This window comes from Eschrichtius robustus, chromosome 12 (genome assembly GCF_028021215.1).
Source record: "Eschrichtius robustus isolate mEscRob2 chromosome 12, mEscRob2.pri, whole genome shotgun sequence".
Lineage (NCBI taxonomy): Eukaryota > Metazoa > Chordata > Mammalia > Artiodactyla > Eschrichtiidae > Eschrichtius > Eschrichtius robustus.
Genome location: NC_090835.1, coordinates 86,651,514 through 86,672,408, shown reverse-complemented (window position 1 = coordinate 86,672,408; position 20,895 = coordinate 86,651,514). Strand labels below are relative to the sequence as shown.

General features: G+C 43.1%; 2 protein-coding genes across 2 annotated transcripts; both read left to right on the top strand.

Moving 5' to 3' along the window:
- Positions 1–4,231: 4,231 nt before the first annotated feature.
- Positions 4,232–12,931, top strand: ZKSCAN4 (zinc finger with KRAB and SCAN domains 4). Its single transcript, XM_068557035.1, has 5 exons — positions 4,232–4,915; positions 6,306–6,453; positions 8,148–8,230; positions 9,203–9,326; positions 10,343–12,931. The coding sequence occupies exons 1-5, from the start codon at positions 4,493–4,495 to the stop codon at positions 11,203–11,205; spliced, it is 1,641 nt and encodes a 546-aa protein (XP_068413136.1). The 5' UTR covers positions 4,232–4,492; the 3' UTR covers positions 11,206–12,931.
- Positions 12,932–18,381: 5,450 nt separating this feature from the next.
- On the top strand, positions 18,382–19,718 carry NKAPL (NFKB activating protein like). The gene is given in 3 exon segments (XM_068559216.1): positions 18,382–18,893; positions 18,895–19,653; positions 19,655–19,718. Coding segments are annotated over 3 exon segments (1,335 nt in total).
- Positions 19,719–20,895: the final 1,177 nt, after the last annotated feature.

Sequence of the window (20,895 nt, the reverse complement as noted above, 5' to 3'; positions counted from 1 at the left end):
TTTGATGTAGTTTTAAATTTTAATGATGTCAAATTTACTAAATTTTTCCTTCACATTTTGTGCAGTTTGTGTATTTTAAAAGAAATCTTGCTTTATTCAAGAGCATAAAAAAATGCTTCCAATTTTTTTCTAAAAGTGAAAGTTTTGCTTTTTGACTTTTAAGTCTTTAAACAACTGGAAGTAATTTGTTATTTGTCAACCAAATTTTATTTTTTTTCCATTTATATCAAAACATTGCAGTGCTATTTATCAAATACTGTATGTACACATATACACCTACATGCCTACATCTATATTTATTTCTATAAGTAACTGTAGATATTGGGACTTGAGTTCACACTAATACCTTCAGTTCCAATCCAACACCACAGGATTCATTTCGGCCTTTCTCTTTTTCAGGTTTGTAACTCCTTTTCTGACATGAGGAATCTGGCTCCCAATATCTTGTATATTTACTTAATTGATTAATCCTTCCTGTGTGTAATCAATTTCCCCATGTCGTCTTGCTCCTCTCATGGGCTCAGACCTCAGATCTTACGTTGGTGAAACGTGAATGGTGTCTGTGGAGTAGGTAGTTGTAATATTTCAGTGTAAATTCTCCTGCTGTAGCTTCCTCCCTTCACCCCTCTGAACACTCTTCTCACTCACTGGGGCTCCGAACTCACCCTGGGCTGGGCTGCCACCTCCTCTCCCACTTCCTTTGGCCCTACCTAAAGGCTTTTGGATGGAATTATTCAGGAAGGAAGGTAGGATTTTGTTTAATTTAAAAGAAAATTACTATGGAAAATTTCAAACATATATAAGTGTAAAGAGAATATTACAATGAACCCCCCTCTGGCTGTCACGCAACTTCAACAAGTCTCATCTTTGCACCATTTTCTTTCTTTCTCTGTTTCTTTCTGAGTATTTCAAAGCAAATCTAGACAGTCTATCAGTTCACCCACAAGTACAAATTTCAGTATGAATTTCTAACAAATGAGGACTTTTTCCTTAACATAAACATAGTATCATTATGGCAACTAAATTGGTAGTGATTCCTTAATGTCATTGTGTTATAGTTTTCCCAGTTGTCTCAAATATGCCATTTTACAGTTGTTTTGGTCTGATTAGGGCCCAAATAAGGTTTACCGTTGCATTTGGTTGGTATATCTATTCAGTCTCTTTTAATCTATGACAGCTCCCCTTTCTCCCCTGCCTTTTTGAAAGATGCCATTTATTTGTTGAAGAACCTGAATCTTCTGTTCTATAGAATATAGAATGTCCCACATTCTGGATTTGGTTGATTACTTCTTTTAAGTATCATTTAACTCATTAATTCTCAAACTCAACTGCATACTGGAATCACCTAGGAAATATTTAAAGTCATTCATGCCTGAGTCCCACTCTCTGACATTCTGATTTAATTGATTTCGGTTTCAGCCAAGGTATCAGGGTGTTTTGAAAGCTCTCCAATAATCCTAATGTTCTGAGGTGTTTGAAAACTGCTTAACTTGCTTCTGTATCTCACCTATACAAAGGCATTAGGATCTAGAAACTAGATTCAGTTTCACTTATTTTGCCAGTACTTCATGGCAGTGCCCTGTACCTCCTGTGGCAGCTCATCAAGAGAAGAATATTTTCTAGTAGTTTTCCTTTGTAACAGCCTTGACATCTCTCATTTTCTTAAGTTTTATCTCTTTGTTATCCTGTGAACTGCAGAGGGAATAAAAACTAAGGAATAAAAACTCAGGAAGGGGGCTTCCCTGGTGGCGCAGTGGTTGAGAGTCTGCCTGCCGAGGCAGGGGACACGGGTTCGAGCCCTGGTCTGGGAGGATCCCACATGCCGTGGAGCAACTGGGCCCGTGAGCCACAATTACTGAGCCTGCGCGTCTGGAGCCTGTGCTCCGCAACAAGAGAGGCCGTGACAGTGAGAAGCCTGTGCACCGCGATGAGGAGTGGCCCCCGCTTGCCACAACTAGAGAAAGCCCTCGCACAGAAACGAAGACCCAACACAGCCAAAAATAAATAAATAAATTTATTTAAAAAAACCAAAAAAACTCAGGAAGGTATCAGCATGGTATTCTTCCATTTAATAAACTTCTATCAAACTAGTATTCCATGGGTAGAAAGGGGACTTACTGACATCTTGGTCCACCAAAATAACTTTGCAGTCATTTCTGGCTTAAAATCTAATCCTGCCTGGTTCAAAGGAATCTCGGGGCTTCCATTTTAGGGTAGGCCTAATTTATTATAGGCCAGGCATTGTTCTAAGCACTTTACACAAAAACTCACCTTAATGCTCACAACATCCCTTTCATCAATGCAATAATCAATAAACAGTCTATAATAATAATTGAAAAGAGTTTCATTCGAGCCAAACTGAGGACTGTAACCCAAGAGACATGGATTCAAGAAGCACTTGAATTGTGTTCTGTCAGACTACAAAATGGGGGGCGGGGGCTTAGGTAGGCAAAAAACAATTTGTACACAAATTGTCAAGAATTAGGATTGGAGGGGACTTCCCTGGTGGTCCAGTGTTTAAGAATCTGCCTTCCAATGCAGGGGACATGGGTTCGATCCCTGGTTGGGGAACTAAGATTCCCACATGCCACAGGGCAACTAAGCCCACGTGCTCTAGAGCCCATGCGCCACAACTAGAGAGCCTGTGTGCTGCAACTACTGAGCCTGCACGTGCGCCACAACGAAAGATCCCACATGCCACAACTAAGACCTGACACAGCCAAATAAATAAATAAAAGAATTAGGATTGGAGCTGGCAAGAAGTAAGGGTGCTTGCTAAGCAAGGGTTGGTTGGGGTCCAAAATGGGTTACATAGTTACAAGGGGAGACCTTGAGACCGTAAGGTTGCAGCTGGCAGCTACTAGCAGATATTGTTTTGAGAATAGCTGGTAGTGTCCTTGAGTTTGATACAGTTCAGAAAATTCAGGTTCTCAGTGACGCAGGAACATTTCTGAAACCACATGCACAATGGCTACCCGGTTCCGTTTTGGATGCCTGAACCACAGTTTCATATCTTGTCAGAACAAAGAACAAATATCAAACATGACAGGGGTGCATTCCTTCAAGGTTTCAAAAGAGACAGATTAGCACATACACAGCGAGTCAGCATGACCTTGGTGTCTGGGAAGGGACCCTCATCTTCGAAGGAGTAATAGCATTGGCATCATGGGCGGGGTGGGGGGGCATTTATCTCTATCTTCAAAGTGGACATTGTGAACAATATGGTAAATGCATTCTTTTTTAATGGTTAGAACAGATGTACATCATATAAATCAGAATGACTTCCCCATACCTCAACAGGTGAAAATTTCCTCCATCACTATCTACTGTTACTATCCCCATTTATAGATTGGGAAAGTCAGGCACAGAGAGGATAAGTAATTTACCAAGGTCACCCAGCTAGTACGTGTTACAGCCAGGATTACATACCCAGGTATCTTGGCTTGAGAGTCGGTGGATCTAACCACTATGCAAGACCATAAATGAGGGCTGGAAAGAAACAAGAAGAATGAAAGCCCAAGATAATATGGTCCCTGATGCCAGGGACTAGAGAGTTTCTGGAAGTGGGAAGCCTGGAAATCCTGGTTGCCTGAGAGGAAGCCATGGGAAATAGAAAGTGGTAACTGTTGTGTGTGGAGGGGAAGAGGGACAGAATCTCTAGTTACTTTTGCAGGAGCAATTTCAATGGCTTTGTTGGCAGTTTGCCGCCTACAGTGTGTTAAGGTGAGGACTAGAGTCAGAGATAGGAGGGCTTTATTCCAAGTAGTTTAGCCTTGAAAGGGAGGGAAGAACGGCAGCTGGAGTGGAGCAAGAGCCAGGGGCAGCCACTGCTTCTCCAAGCAAGTGCCTGGTGATGTGTTTTTCGATGTTTCTGAGAGAAAGGGCATGTCCTCCTGCCTGGTGCTCTGAGCAAGCCCTGCTTTCTTCTGAATTTTAGTGTCAATTTTATGCCAGCTCTGTAATCAAGCTTTACATCAGAGCATGGGGTGGGGGGCACAACAGCATCCTTACAGGACTGTAAGATCTAGTCTTATTTCTTATGATACAGAGCCTGTCATCCTTTTTTTCTCCTTCCCCTAACTGCTTCCCTTGAGTGGAGGTAAGGGCATGGTTGCTAACGGGTTAACTCGGGGACAACCACCGAGAGGTGCTTCCTAGAGAGCCCGGGAAGTGGCATTGATTCCCACCGAGGCTTCCTGTGCCCCAGCCTCAATTTTTCTCCAGCATCTGGAATCTGTTCATTCCACCAAGACATCCTTTGGGGTTACTTATTGTGGGATTCGGGGTGGGGTGCAGAGGAGGACGCTGCAAAGGCACGGACTACAGCGGGCAATCTGTGAAGTTGCGCCCCAGGGGTGTCCTGGGTCCCTGGACACGCGGAAGGGGACCACTGCAGTTTTACAGTAAAATTGTGATTTCCCACCTTTCAAGAATTTTTCGAAGAAATACAGCTCCCAGCTAGAGTGAGGCCCAAGTACTGCCTTGGTCCAGGATGGCTAGAGAATCGAAGGAAAGCGCAGCCTTGGACGCCCAGTCTGCAGAGGACCGGACCGGGATCCTGACCGTGAAGGTGGAGAAGGAGGAAGCCTCCGCCTTGGCTGCTGAGGCGGGCGCCCCAGTCAGCCCAGCTCCGGGCTCCGAGCACTCCCGCCAGCGCTTCCGAGGCTTCCGCTACCCGGAGGCTGAGGGGCCCCGCGAGGCTCTGAGCCGGCTCCGGGAGCTCTGCCGACTGTGGCTGCGGCCTGAGGTGCACACTAAGGAGCAGATCCTGGAGCTGCTGGTGCTGGAGCAGTTCCTGACCATCCTGCCGGGGGACCTGCAGAGCTGGGTGCGGAAGCAGCATCCCGAGAGCGGGGAGGAGGTGGTGGTGCTCTTGGAGTATTTGGAGAAGCAGTTGGATGAGCCGATGCCGCAGGTAGAGAGAACAGGTTTAGCCTCTGAAAGCTGTGGTCTGTTTCTTCCTGAAATCTCCAGGTCAGAGTGAGGGGCTTTTCTTTAAGATCCAGAAGTTCTCAGTCTCTTTTTGTACCATGAACCTCTTTGCCAGTAAGGTGAAGTCCCTGGACTCCTTCACATAATAGTATTTTTTAAATACATAAAGGAAAATATAAAGGATTAAAAAGAACTCAATTATATTGAAATACAGTTAGCAAAGCATTAAATGTATGATAAAGTTATATATGTGCTTTTTAAAATTAATGCACTAAATAGTAACATCTAGGGACAGGCCTAATAACTAGTATAATTTCAAAGTGGTGATGAATGACTTTGACATTTACCTGGTTGTAATGTGATATGAGAACATCTGCAGTTTCAGTTGGTGACAGATTCCTGTGTACTGCTTATAACACCTTGGTTTGTGGCTTCCATTCATAATTGAAGGAAATGCTAAATTTTGCTTAGAAGCTAGTAAAAATAAAGTTATTTTTCCTATTCACATTCATGGAATACGTGGGAGGGAGTCGGTGGACCACAAGTTAGAAACCCCAGGGTTCATTTTTACTTGCATCTTCCTGAATGTTGTATGAGTCTATTTTCCCATTGCAGCATTCTGTGTCCTTGTGTGTTCCTTTCAGCGTGTACATAACCAGACCAAAGACTTCTAACCTGTGACCCAGAGACCAAGGTTCTTGAGTTGGCATTAGTGCCCCTTAGCCCTGTAACAGAAGAATCATTTCAAGTCTCAGCTTCAGGCTCTTCATATATTCTTTACAGAAGATATGGGAAATTCTAAGCTGCACATGAGCTAATTATTATGAAAGTGACTTGAAAATTAATTAATGACAAATGTCTGGAAGGAAACCTTCATTTAATGAGGATATACCATGTACCAGGCCCTGTGTTAGGTGATTTCACACACTGCAATCTTATTTGCTGGTCTCTAAAACCCTGTAAGCTAGAAATTATTATTTTCATTTTTTAGATAAGAAAACATATTAGTATTCTCTGAGAACTTAGCCCCAATTCCCAAAGAGTTTTCATAAAAGCACAAATATATATAATGAGGGAGCACAGAGTAACGCTTAAGAGCGTGGGCGCTGGATTCATTCTGCCTGAGCTCCCATCCTAACATTTCTGCTTTTAGCTGGGTGACCTTGGGCAAGTTGCTTAAACATTGTGCCTCAGTTTCCCCATTACAAAAATACAGATAATAAAAGTACCTAGCTCATAAGGTTGTTGCGCTCTGCATCAAGTGAGTTAATATTCATAAAGCTCTTAGAAATAGTGCCTGGGAAATAGAAAGTACTAGCACATAGAGAGTGTGATAGAAGTGTCTGATGAATAAATAAATGAATGACTTCTAGGTCCCAGGTGGTGACCAGGAGCAAGAACTGCTCTGTTGCAAGATGGCAGTGTTGACACCAGCTCAGAGGTCACGAAATACCCAGTTCCAGCCAAGAAAGGCTCCACTCAAGCATGAATCTTTGGGATCCCAGTCCTTACCAGACAGAGGTGAGTATTATCTTCTGGGCAGTATGAATTCTGCAGACTCCAACCAATTTCATTTAAGGATCACCTGAAAGATCTGTTGATAGGTGTCTTATATGCCCCTTGCAGATCTACTTTACTTTGAGACTGAGACTAATAGGGAAATTTCAAACAATAGTGGAAAGCTTTCCTAACCAAACCTGGACATGGTAAATAAGACTTTATTAAAATTGGTGTTTGGAAAGAGTTGATTTTTGTAGCAACACAGTGATCTCCATTCATTCAACATATATTTCTGGAGGCTCCCTACGTGGTAGCCAGTGTTATAGGTACCAGGGATAGCATTGTCAGTAGGACAGATTTCTTCCTCCAATGGAGCTTACATTCTAGTAAGGAGAATAGCAAATAAATTAATATGATTTCAGATATTGGTGAGTGCTATGAGGAATATAAGGCAGAATATGTAAAGCCAGTCAGAACATTCCAGAATTGTAGGATTTCTACAAACCAAAGAGTATAAATCTTCTAAACCTGTCACTTAGAACAGGGTGAAAATCACTCAGTAGGAAACTGTTATATGTTCCCGAGTGTTCCCCATGTACTGTGAACATCTGGGCAGATTTCCAAGACAAACAACACTAGGATACACCAGCCAACAGGAAATCTTTATTTCTGAACAGAGGTCCTAGCCTAACCTAACTTGTTTCCTGCCTCCAGCAAAGTTCACCTTTTATAGGAAAACCTAAACTTCCCCTTTACTTCTCTCAAATCTGAGCAAGTTCTATATAAGCAGACTCCCATTTCCTCCTTTCTGGGCCCAGCCTTATCTGACTCCTCTTAGTCTTTCAGAACTAAAGAATAAAGCACCCAGGGCTTCCCTGGTGGCGCAGTGGTTAAGAATCTACCTGCCGATGCTAGGGGACACGGGTTCGAGTCCTGCTCCGGGAAGATCCCACATGCTGTGGAGCAGCTGAGCCTGTGTGCCACAACTACTGAGCCTGCGCTCTAGAGCCCACAAGCCACAACTACTGAGCCTGCGTGCCACAACTACTGAAGCCCATGTGCCTAGAGCCCGTGCTCTGCAACAAGAGAAGCTACCGCAATGAGAAGCCTGTGCACCGCAACGAAGAGTAGCCCCCACTCGCCACAACTAGAGAAAGCCTGCTCACAGCAACGAAGACCCAATGCAGCCAAAAATTTTTAAAAAGAATTAAAAAAAAAAAGAATAAAGCACCCAAAGAGCTACTAAAGAAATTTTAACAACAACAAAAATCCTTGGGACTTCCCTGATGGTCCAGTGCTTAAGACTCCGTGCTTCCACTGCAGGGTGCGTGGGTTCAATCCCTGGTCAGGGAAGTTCCTCATGCCGCGTGGTGCGGCCAAAAAAAGAAACCACAGAAATCCTCTTATTCCCTCTCTCAGAAAAATTCAAGATTAAAGACTCTTCAGATGGAATGCTTTGTTTTGTTTTTATGTTGCTACCATTTCTTACCAAGGATCCAGCCCATCGTTTTGTGCATCTGTGGAGTACACCACATCTCTTCAGGCCCTAGGATTTGAGCTGGCAGGGATCAGGAATTTTGGAAAGACACACTCTATAAGCTTCTTTATGGGAATTTATGCAGTTTTTGAACTTGGACTTCACGGCTCAGGGAGGCTGAATGCCAGGGAGGTTGAATGTCAGGGTCAATCTCATCCAGAGCTTCTTTCCTTCTTAGTTCTCCAGGTTCCTAGGCTTGCCTCTGGAGGGCGCTGCAGAGAAGATGCAGTGGTAGCCACCAGGCTTGCTCCAGAGTCCCAGGTGAGGTGGAGCCCCTGTCCCTCCCCCAGCACCCAGCACCCTTCACTGCTGATGGGCTTCCCATCAGATCCCTTTCTCTCCATGCCTCCTCCACCCTCATCCTGGATCTACATGGAGTTTGAGTATTCTCATTTATCCCAAGGTTGCTAATCATCATCTGTCATTATTTTGGTGTTCACTTAAGAGGATTTTCCTGTTTCACTCCTAGCTTGGAGACTGTGCTTCCCTGCTTTTCCTAGCCATCTGTTTGGTCAGCTCCTTCATCAAGGAGATTTTCTTCTTCAGCAAGGGAAATTTAGCAAATACAAACTGAAGATTTTGTTGTGATGGTGATTTAGTTTTGTTTTTTTAAGTATCATAAACTATGCTGCTAGTGAGGGATATAAAGTCATGCCCGCTGCCCTCTAGGAACTTAAACTTGAAGGAACAGATAGGGCATGTGCTTTTAGTCTAAGATTTAATATTACAATTTGAATAGTCTTTACTTAACCTGGATTTTAATTTCTTACCCAGTCTTTCATGTCCTGCTTGAAGATCTCAGTATTTGAGGCTCTGTAGAACCTATTTTCCCTGGTTTTTCCTCACCTCAGACCTAGATTTCATTGTATTTTAAAATCATTAATACAAATAAGCCCCCATCCCCACTTTGCCAAAGCACACCACAAATATTTTGAAAAGTTTGGATATGGTTCCACTCCTTTCACTGCACTGGCCCTTGTTTTTCCAAACCTTTCACCTTCTGGACTGTTTAGATGTTTATATGAAAGTACTGATAATGTGTGTATTTCTTTCCTTTAATGGTTATTTTTTTGACAGAGATGTTATTAGAGATAGGGTTAAGTAGGCATAAGTATGCCATACTTGCTTTTTTGTAAAGAGCTCCTGTAAAGGGGACACTCCTTCATTGCATGTACCCAGCTTTGGGAGTGATTTTGGGCAAGAGGAATTACATGGAATTCCTCACTGTTTCAGGGGCTGCTGAAAATGGAAGATGTGGCCCTGACCCTCGCTCCTGGATGGACACAGCTGGATTCATCTCAGGTGAACTTCTACAGAGATGAAAGGCAGGAGAACTATGGCAGCCTGATCTCCTTGGGTAAGACTAATGGGCACTGATTTCTTATAAGGTTTCCTGGCTTCCTTTGTGTATTAGAATCTACTAGGCTGTTAGAAACTGTTTGAATTATGTTTGGAATTAGAACAACCATTTCTGAATCCCAACTACTAACCAGCTGTGTGACTAGTTTATTAACCCTTCTGAGCCTTGCTTTTTTATCTGTCCTGCCAGTGTCCTGGTCAGTTCAGTTTAAGTGGGATGAAGGAGGTACAGTCCTTAGTACAGGTCCAGCTCATAGTAGATGCTCAGTAAATGCTCATTTCTTCCCCTTCCCTTCCTGTTGCTAGCCCTGATAGTGCAGGAGAGCTGAGGGGTCTCTTCAGGAAGTGGGCCATGGGACCATAGAGTGAGAGCTAGAAGTGAGCCAGAGATTGACTGCAGAGCCTGGCCTTAGAGATGAGCGTGCAGTGCAGAGGCACACAAGATTGCCTGGCTTGTCTGAGTTCACATAGCTCACTACAGCACAGTGCGGGCTCCAGCTCAGATCTCCCAGCACTGATGCCAGTTTTATTTGGCAGACCCTGCCTCTGCCTGGGGTGCAGCCAGAGATGACTGCACCTTCCAGTGGTCAGTGAGTTCTGAGTTCCTACTTTCCCTGTTTCTCATAGAATATTTCAGAAATCCTTTCACTTGCCTTGTTTACTGTCACCTTCTGCTCAGCCCTTTTAGTATCTAACCCTAAGCACATGGCCCTGCCTTACTTTCTTAGAACTTAGAGCATCTGCATTTATCCCCAGCACAGTCTTCAGGCCTCACCACCTTCTCTCCAATCTCTCCATTCCCAGATTGTACCCTTCTTCCAATGGCCCCATTCTCATTCTCATTCCCTCCCCAGCACCCCTGTTCTCCCCCTTTATTCCCATCTTTATTCTAGTACTTAAATCTTCATCCATGGCATATATACACCTCTATAATTCTTGCCTCCCTGGGACTCATCACAAAGCTTTCCTCTGTGGTAGAGCATAATTGACAGTTGCTGGCCATTTGTTGTTCAGGTGGTGCAGTGCAGACGAAGATCAGGGACCTGCCTCCAGACGAGGACCATCCAGGACAAGAGTCTGGTCAGATACCATGCCACTTGGGTGAAGCCATTGGCCAGATTCCTGCACGTGCAGAAGCTGGTGATCAGGAGGGCAGGTTACGAAGAAAGCAGAAAAGTTCTGCAGGGCATAGGCGGCATTACTGTCATGAATGTGGAAAGACTTTTGCTCAGAGTTCAGGCCTGACTAAGCACAGGAGAATCCACACTGGGGAGAAACCCTATGAATGCGAGGAGTGTGGCAAGACCTTCATCGGGAGCTCTGCCCTCGTCATTCATCAGAGAGTCCACACTGGGGAGAAACCTTATGAGTGTGAGGAATGTGGCAAGGTCTTCAGTCACAGTTCAAACCTTATCAAACACCAGAGAACTCACACCGGGGAGAAGCCCTACGAGTGTGATGACTGTGGGAAAACCTTTAGCCAGAGCTGCAGCCTCCTTGAACATCACAAAATCCACACTGGGGAGAAGCCATACCAGTGCAATGTGTGCGGCAAAGCCTTTAGGCGCAATTCACATCTCCTGAGACATCAGAGGATCCACGGCAATAAAAACGTTCAGAATCCTGACCGTGGAGAGACCTGGGAGAGTCAGGGGAGGATGGAAAGCCAGTGGGAAAATGTTGAGGCTCCCGTGTCTTATAAATGTAATGAGTGTGAGAGAAGTTTCACTAGGAATAGAAGCCTTATTGAGCATCAAAAAATCCACACTGGTGAGAAACCCTATCAGTGTGATACATGTGGAAAAGGCTTCACCCGAACTTCATACCTTATTCAACATCAGAGAAGCCACGTTGGGAAAAAAATTCTGTCTCCATGACCCATGTCTTATATGCCAGAGTTGGTGCTCACTCCTCGTTGAACTGAAGCCACCCTGGAGCCCTTGCTGACTAGAAAATTGTGAGCTGGGCTTTATTTACTCCCACATGTCATCAGGTGTTTGTTAGAAAATAGAGACTGGCTGAGATGAATTATCTTCTACATCTTAGAAGGTGATTGAAAAAAGAAAAACAACTTGTTTGATAAGAGGCTATGGGAGAGTTGTCTGGAAGAGGTCAGACCTGAAATGATTCTCACCTTTTAGGCTTAATTGGGCTTCTAGACTGGCTAATTAATCACCCTCGGCCAGCACTTTATGACGTCTCCTGGGTGGATGGCTCTGATTTGGGGCGCTGCTGCTCTGACTGTTCATTTTGCCTATAATGAATTCCTCACCAGTTGGTTGGATCAGTGATGTCTTATACCCCCATTGTGCCTTGCATACAGGTGCTATAAACATTTATTAAATATACCAGTGAAACGACCTTCATAGCTCTGAAAATCTAATGTTGTCTAGATTTCTGAGGACTATCTAAGGCCATTTGTGTTCATCTAATTCTCTGAGGTTCTAGATTCTGGCTCTAGAATATTTATCTAGATTCCGATTCTAGTATATTTATTGTCAAATACGTAAGATTGTCAGAGTTGGGGTGGAGGAATCCATATTTCTTCACCAGCATAGTAGTTATAGTAAGAATGCCTTAAACAGCTTGTTTATCATTAAGACATTGTGAGACTGGTCCATCTGTACAATTCCAGTCTATAGTCAACATTAACTACATTAGTTCATATTAATTTTGCTACTCTTTAGGGGGAAACCTTTCACATTCAGGTAAATAAAAATCAGTTTATCAAGTCAGATCAAAACTATTATGACTCTTGACGAAAATCCTATGATGTGAGAATTCCCTGGCTGTCCAGTGGTTAGGACTTCACACTGTCACTGCTGAGGGCCCAGGTTCGATTCTTAGTTGGGGAACTAAAATCCCACAGGCTGCACAGCCAAAAAAATTTAAAAATTAAAAAAAAAAAATCCTATGATCCTCAACAGCTTGTTTCTCACCTTTTGGTTATCTTGGGCCTAACCAAGTGCCCAGACACCATCCATATCCCTCTCTCCCAACTTAAAGCCAACTGTGCATGAAAGCTCATGCCAGCTAAGCTTAAACTCCCTCCAAGTCAGAGGATTCACACCAAACACTTATAACAAGTATTGTTCATGTTTTCAAAACTGCCCTGTGGTTGGGGAGAGGAAGATTGGGTCAGAGGCAGCCAGTGTTGATAGAGACCCGAGTATGGGCAGTAGGAGAAAATGTATCTTTTCAGAAACACATTGGGAGTCCTGGGTATCTGACCAAAACGATTCCACGACATTCAAAGTATCAACCTGTGAAGTCAAGACTCTCAATAAGAATTTCATGATATCTCCTGTTTTCACCCAGATCACCTTCTGCTAAGTTCTTCAAAGACTGCTACCTTCTTCGTAGGTACCTGAGTGCCCGTCCCCAGCTTCCAGCTTTAACAAGAATGGGTTCTGCCTCTGAGGAAATCCCGGACCACGTTTTGTTCAGTCCCCAGCATAGCGTTTTCTTCTGTTCTCAAGTACCCTTGCTGGATTCCTGCTCTGAAGTACCCCTGGCTGACTAGGGACTTTGCAAACTGTGGGGCTCTTCCTTTATCACTTTCCTACAATCTTTCATTGCCTTCATTATCCCCTTGTTGCAGTATAATTTAAAACTTTGGTGTTCTAAAATCCTGTAGACATCCTCCAGTTAATCTTTTCTAGCCTTTTTAAATTTCCTTTTAAATTAACCATATTTTTGTTACCTCCGCAAAGCTAGCCATTTCCTCTTGTCTCCTTATCTTTATTTTTCCTAAATATTTGCTAATAGCCCTGATCTTAAACACTGTTCATTTTTCTTTGGTGTTTGTTTCTTATGTCATGTGAAGAGAGACATATAAAGCCTTTTACAAACCAGAAAACATTATACACATAATAAGTATAATTTATGGAGATTAACAATGGACCACTGCGCCTCCTTTCGCTCTTTCTACTCCTTCCGAACCTAAAAGACTTCTCCATAGAGGAGGGAAAGATTATAGAAAAATACTTTTGAGTGCCTACTATGCCTGACAATGAAAGCGATAAAGCATACGCACACACCATGCATACATACTTGGGCTTAGGCTTTCAGTATAGTAACATTGATAAGACTTGCACATAAAAATAAGACAGTGCCGTGGTAAATAACTTGTGAGTGGTGAACTGAATGCTGTGGAAGTTAAGAGGAGGGAAAGGTTACTTCTGGCTGTGTGCTATTATTGCATGGACAGAGTGACATGTTAGCTGAAAAGACTAAAGCAGTTTGTCAAATTTAGTAACTAAGGCAAGTTTGAAGACGTACATACATTGTAGCGGCCTTCAGTGCCAGAGCAAGGGGTTGAAATTTTATTCAGTAACACTGGGGAGCCACTGACATTTTATGATAAAAATATTATTTAGGAAACTGTCTGGCATTATTGTATAATTTCAGATTGAAAAGTTACTTTGCTGATAGGCTTTTAGGCACCCCACTTTTCTATATAACAAATGTGTGTTTATAAGTAAGTGAATTATAAAATGGGTTTAACTCTAGCCTATTAAAAAGGATGGTCAAAAAATTATTTTCAGACGAAATTAGACCCCATAAAATAAGCTGCTTAGTTAGATATAAGCAGTATATAAAGTGGAATAAAATGTCACTTTTCATGCTTTTAAAAATTGTTTTCAGGAATTTTAGTGTCAATTAGCCATTCTGTTGGATTGGCCAAAAAGTTCATTCGGGTTTGGGAAGTTTTTGGCCAACCCAATACTTCACTTCTCCAACTGAAACAATGCTGAAATCCCCCATTTTCTTTCTTCTTCCTTTTCATTAATAAGTAACTAATTATAGCTATTTTTTCTACTTGGGTAGAATGAATAGTTACAATGAAAAGAGATTTTTGATGAATAGCCCTCCTAGATGGGTTCTTAATTTTGGTAAAGATGTGTGTATTCCTGCAAAAGATTCTGTTTCTTTTCCTTCTCCGGCTGCGTTGGGTCTTCGTTGCTGCGCACGGGCTTACTCTAGTTGCGGGTGAGCGGGGGCTACTCTTTGTTGCGGTGCATGGGCTTCTCATCGTGGTGGCTTCTCTTGTAGAGCATGGGCTCTAGGCGCCCGGGCTTCAGTTATGGTGCAGGGGCTCAGTAGTAGTGGCTTACGGGCTCTAGAGCTCAGGCTCAGTAGTTGTAGCGCACGGGCTTAGTTGCTCCGGGGTACGTGGGATCTTCCCTGTGTCCCCTGCATTGGCAGGCGGATTCTTAACCACTGCGCCACCAGGGAAGCCCCTCTTCCTCCTCCTTTAGTGGGAAAAAAATAGTAGGAGTGCCAACTTACCTCACAGGATTGTGAGGATCTGCTCATAAATAATCTGAAAACGTTAATATTGGGCTTCCCTGGTGGCGCAGTGGTTGAGAGTCTGCCTGCCAATGCAGGGGACGCGGGTTCGAGCCCTGGTCTGGGAGGATCCCACATGCCGCGGAGCAAGTGGGCCCATGAGCCACAACTACTGAGCCTGTGCGTCTGGAGCCTGTGCCCCGCAACAAGAGAGGCTGCGACAGTGAGAAGTCCGCGCACTGCGATGAGGAGTGGCCCCCGCTTGCCACAACTAGAGAAAGCCCTCGCATAGAAAGGCAGACCCAACACAGCCAAAAAAAAAAAAAAAAATTCCCCCAAATTCTGGCAATCTTTAAGCAAAAAGAACTTCCCAAATTTAAAAAAAAAAAAAAAAAAAGTTAATATTGATAGAGAAATGGAGGTTAAACACTTTGTTAGCCAAAACCTCTATGTATTGGAATGACAATTGTTTAATAGTAAAGGCTCTCTAAAAAAAGTGTCCTGACACAAGCGTGTGACAGTGTTGATCTTATCTTGTAATGATGTCCCAAATCATCTGTGTGGTTCCATCTCAGTTATTCATAATGAGAACTTCACTCAGTAAACTTAATTTATCTACTTTTCTCTAAACACACTTTTTAGTCTATCTTTTGTTACTCCTTGTGATAGCTAAAATTGGGTCTGATGAATTCAAATGCGGGAACTTTTTTTCGGTCAGCTCTGTAGATGTGGTACCTATTTCGTACGTTTCAAATGGAGTTGCTGCTACAGAAATATTTGGGGATGACTACTTTCCTGTGGACTTTTTTTTGTTAACATAACATTTTATTGTAGAAATATCCTTTTATTTCTGCATCTACCCACATTTCTCACTTTGTACCATTAGCAATTCCTTTCTATTTACTACATCAATCTAAGCTAAGACCTTGGAATTTGAACATAGCAAGTGCTCCTGGTCTCCTTTCCCAATTAATGGCTGAATACTATGATATATTCCTGCCTGTTCCATGTATTTTGTTTATTAGGAATTGGGTTTTCATCCAAAATCCTCTGCACAACTTTCCAAATTCCCATTTTTTTTCAAATTCCTAAGCTACTTCAAGATTTTTAAGGGTCTAGAAAAAAAAAAAAATCTGAACAACCCTAATGTAACTTATTTGTATAATAGTAATAAACCATGTGATTATTCTTTTCATCTGAGTGAATTCTTAAACAGCTAACACATTGCATAATTTCCAAGCTGTCAGAAAATAACTATAGTTTCAGGTATTAACTAAAGTGTTAAAACTTTTAACCATTTTCTTCCCTCTGTTCCTCACCAATTCTGCCCATCAGCATTGGGATCCTCGGAAATGAAGTTTGTAGCCTTTCAGACCTGCTACAGCAGGGCATATAGAAGCGCTGAGGCATATGTGTGAGATAAATGACAGGCTTACCAGAGCATCCTTAGCCCCTAGCAGAGTTCCTATTAAATGAGTGAATCTGGAAATTGATCCAGCTTGTTCTTTTGTATTATTTGTGAAATAAAATTCATATTTTATGGCAAGACAAGGAAAATTTAAACATAAAAAATTTTCTCTGGGGACTTCCCTGGCGGTCCAGTGGTTAAGACTCTGTGTTTCCACTGCAGGGGGCTTGGGTTCAATCCCTGGTCGGGGAACTAAGACCCCGCATGCCGCGTGGTGTGGCCAAAAAAAAAAAAAATTTTTTTTCTCTGCCCTTTGGCCTCCTCTCTTTCCTCTACTGTGCATTGTGTATCTGCATTATGCATCAACCAAACCTCCCCATCAGCAGAAATACCTGTTCAACCATATAGAGCAACATTCTAGCACCAACAAGATACTCCTTAAAAGATAACATTCCTTCTTAATGGGAAAAAGGCCCCTTAAAATGAAATGTAGAGAAAAGCTCTCTCTCCATGTTTGGGCCTCTGTCATCATTAGAAAAACTCACTCTGGAGTTAGTTTATAAATGTGATCATATTGTCTATGGCGCTTCTTTTGCTCTACAATGGCAGCACCCCAATTAAGCAAAATGTTATTTTCTCAAAAAATTGTTTTCATTCTTCCCATCAGAAGACCTGTATTATGAAAATTTGTACTCAATTATTATAGTTTAAATAAGATAATTATATTTCATTAATAAATATGTGTGGAAATTTGTTTTTTGTCTTATTATATAAGTGCATACATAATATCCTCAATTTTGTCTCTTGGCCCACATAGTCTAAAATATTTACTATTGGCCTTTTACAGAAAAAGTTTGCTAATCCCTGTTCTAGATAATAGTTTTCTTAAGGAACAAAACTATATTCTAAAACTAATTTCCTATATATTATCTGAAAGAGATATTCCATCAATCAGTCAATATTTGAAAACCCCATCTAATACAAAGTGGCTTATTTTATCCAAAAGAATTTTTTTTTACATAAAGTATGACATTTTTACTTACAGAGAATCTGTAATACTTTATCTATTGTGATATTTTCACCATACATGTGACCATTCATTGTCTGTTTGTTTGTTATTCATTCATTCATTCATTCATTCATTTATTTATTTATTTATGGTTGTGTTGGGTCTTCGTTTCTGTGCGAGGGCTTTCTCTAGTAGCGGCAAGCGGGGGCCACTTTTCATCGCGGTGCGTGGGCCTCTCACTGTCGTGGCCGCTCTTGTTGCGGAGCACAGGCTCCAGACGCGCAGGCTCAGTAGTTGTGGCTCACGGGCCTAGTTGCTCCGCGGCATGTGGGATCTTCCCAGACCAGGGCTCGAACCCGTGTCCCCTGCATTAGCAGGCAGGTTCTCAACCACTGCGCCACCAGGGAAGCCCCGTGACCATTCATTTTTAATACTCCCTCCTATTTGCCAGTTCCTAAGGTAGCATAGTTTATGGCAGGACACCATGCCAGTCCTTGTTTCCTTCAATCACATTACTAAAATTCTACTTAGATCAAATGACCTCATTTGATTCTATTTAATTTAATTTCTCCATTTTATTCATTTAGACTCCTAGCACCAGGAAAGCACCATTCCTAAGTTCTGACTTAACTTTTCTGTCACTTTCCAAGTCTGTCAACTAACTGAGCAGGTCAACTTAACTGTAGAGAACCAAGATGACGGTAATGTCTATGCACATTTTAAGATCCGGGGGAAGTAATCTTGCATGAAATGTTTGCCATTTTAGAGAGTGAACAAAGTGTGTGCAGAACGTGGTTCCCAAACAACAGTTTCTGAAAAGCTCAACTAGATAAGGAGACATCTACAAACCTGGGTTAGATGCTTCCCTGTGTTTCTGCGAATTTAAGAATACAAATCATGACTCCGGTCCTCACTTAACTCAGGCTGAGCTCAAACTTTGATTTTAAAATAAGTTCTGGTTCTTGCTTCCAAGTGGGATTTGGTAGTCATTAATAAACGTAAACGTATCTCTGCCATGAAGATGGTGGACAAGGTCCTTTTTAAGGAGTTAACAAGAGGAGCGTGAGAAGTAGGGAAACTTCACCAAGCGGTAAAGATAAAGAGGGCGGAAGTGAGAATGATAGGAGAGAGGGTATCAAGATGCTTAAAGGCAAGTAACCAGGTAGAGAAGGGAGTGTTGAACAGTAGAGGGATTCATTGATGCGAATTCCTCTTTTTACGTTCCCACGGGGCTCAGGATGGGGAATGTAAATTCTGACAACAGGCGCGGCCACGCCCCCTTTATCCGCTCTTTTGAAGAGGCCACCACACAGCCTCAGCCAAAGCAGGGGCCTCACAGTCCACATGCTGATTGGGTTTTCTTCTGGCAAGCGCCAGAAGCGGAAGTCGTGCGTCGGACCGTTGCTAGAGCGCTTGCGTGGCCGGGAATCGCCGTCAGTCCCGGTCTTCGTAGTAACTGCCCTTGTGAAAGCGCAGCTCGTGGCTCCAGTGTACCGGTCGCGCTACCCCGAGGACACCCCAGGCTCTAGGAGACGGCGACGCAGCTCGTCGGGGAGCCTGCCTCCCGCGCAGGCCAGACCATCCCCGTGGGGCAGCCGTTCCCACTCCCACTCGCACTCCCGCGGCCGCGAGGGCCTCAGGCCTCAGTGGGGTGGGTCGGGCTTCGGCGCTCCTTGTACCTTTAGCCGCTCTGGATCTCGAGAGTGGCCCACCGGGCTCCGCAACTACGCTTTCTCGTCCTCTTCTGTCTACTATGGCGGATACCGCTACCATCACCACCACTATGCGGGCGACAGGCAGTGGGCGGAAGACTATGAGAAGGAGAAGGAGGAGAGCTATCACCAGGGTAGGCTGAAAGAGAGAAAGGACTGGGGAGTCGGGAGCCCCTGAGGTGTGGGGGCTGTCTCCAGAGTTTCCTGAGCCAGATTCTGGTGAACACACCCCGGTTGAGGATGAAGAGGTAAAGACTAAGAAGAGCAGCAGTTCACAATCCAGCTCCAAAGAAAAAAGGAAAAAGAAGACCAGTCATTCAAAAAATAAGAAAAGAAAGAAAAAGTCCAAAGGAAAACACAGGAAATATTCTGATAATAGTGACAGTAATTCAAACTACAACACTAGCTCTGATGATGATGAAAAGAGAGCAACAAAAGCCAAGAAGAAAAAGAAACACAGAGCTAAAAAACCCAAGAAAAACACGAAGAAGACTAAAAAAGAATCCAGTGACAAAAGCTGTAAGGATTCAGAAGGGGAGTTGCCAGAAGATATCTGGATTGAGCAGTCAAAGATTGAAGATAACATGGCTCTAATAGGTCCAGAGGCACCTATAATACACACCTCTCAAGATGAGAAACCTTTGAACTACGGCCATGCTCTGCTTCCAGGTGAAGGTGCAGCTATGGCTGAGTATGTAAAAGCTGGAAAGCGTATCCCACGAAGAGGTGAAATTGGGCTGAGAAGTGAAGAGATTGCTTCTTTTGAATGCTTAGGTTATGTTATGAGTGGTAGCAGGCATCGCAGAATGGAAGCTGTGCGACTGCGTAAAGAGAACCAGATCTATAGTGCTGATGAGAAGAGAGCCCTTGCATCCTTTAACCAAGAAGAGAGACGGAAGAGAGAATAAGATTCTAGTTAGTTTCAGAGAGATGGTGTACTGAAAGACAAAAGGGAAAGAGGACAAATAAGAACTTTTGTTCTATAGCCGGACTTTTAAGAATTTTATATGACCAAAATTAAAAGGCTTTATGGGGGCTTCCCTGGTGGCGCAGTGGTTGAGAATCCGCCTGCCAATGCAGGGGATACAGGTTCGAGCCCTGGTCTGGGAGGATCCCACATGCCGCGGAGCAACTGGGCCTGTGAGCCACAATTACTGAGCCTGCGCGTCTGGAGCCTGTGCTCCGCAACAAGAGAGGCCGCGACAGTGAGAAGCCCGCGCACCGCGATGAGGAGTGGCCCCCGCTTGCCACAACTAGAGAAAGCCCTCGCACAGAAACGAAGACCCAATACAGCCGTAAATAAATAAATAAATAAAATTTAAAAGGCTTTATGGTGCTGCTGTACCTACTGTAAGTTCCTCAAGAAAAAACTGCTTTTTGAGATCTCTTTAGTAATTTATTTTTTATTTTTAATTTTAAAAGTAAAATGTGCACGTTTTTTAAAATATTCGAACACTACAGGAGGGAAGTCAGTAAAATGTAAGTCTTTTACCCCAGCCCCTGATCCTTCTCCCCAAAGAAATCTCTTTTTGGAATCTTCTATATCTGTCCATAAGTTCCGTGTATATACAAGCATGTATGTTGCAGGCTAAAGATTGAATCTATTAACCTGAAGGGTTTTTTTGTTTTTGTTTTTTTCCCTGTTGCTCTGACTTTTCTCTCTTTGAGGGCTTCATTGCCTCATGGAGCCGTTCATTTACCCCAGGGAGAACCAGAAGAACCCCAGAAAGAACAAAGGATTCAATTGAGTGTATACTTCTGGTTTCCATTTAACACTGAGTTAAAAAGTAGAGGTTTATTGGCTCATTTTCCTCTTCAGGCTGGTTTCCCTTAAATAATGAAAAGGCTGCCAAAGCTCCTGAGTTTGGTTATATATTTTCCTGGTCCACCTATGAAGAGAGAACATTTTTGTCCTGGCATTCCAAACAAGAATACTGAGATGCAGCCTAATTAGATTAGCTTAGGTCACATGCCCTTCCTCAGAAAAGGAATTGTTGCAAGGGAAATAGAATGGCCTACTCCTGAATCTGCAGGTTTTGTCACCCTAATGGGCTACATGGGCAAGGAATGGATACCTGAGTGAAAATCAGAGTAATGTTGGGAAGAGGGGGGCGTAGGCAACCAACAAATGCCCACTACAGTCTTG

Excerpts from the sequence above, each read along its gene's own strand:
- ZKSCAN4 (XM_068557035.1), top strand. The coding sequence starts at position 4,493 with ATGGCTAGAGAATCGAAGGAAAGCGCAGCCTTGGACGCCCAGTCTGCA. Across the intron at positions 8,231-9,202 it reads GGCTTGCTCCAGAGTCCCAG|GGGCTGCTGAAAATGGAAGA; the intron begins GTGAGGTGGAGC and ends TCACTGTTTCAG. Across the intron at positions 9,327-10,342 it reads TGGCAGCCTGATCTCCTTGG|GTGGTGCAGTGCAGACGAAG; the intron begins GTAAGACTAATG and ends TTTGTTGTTCAG.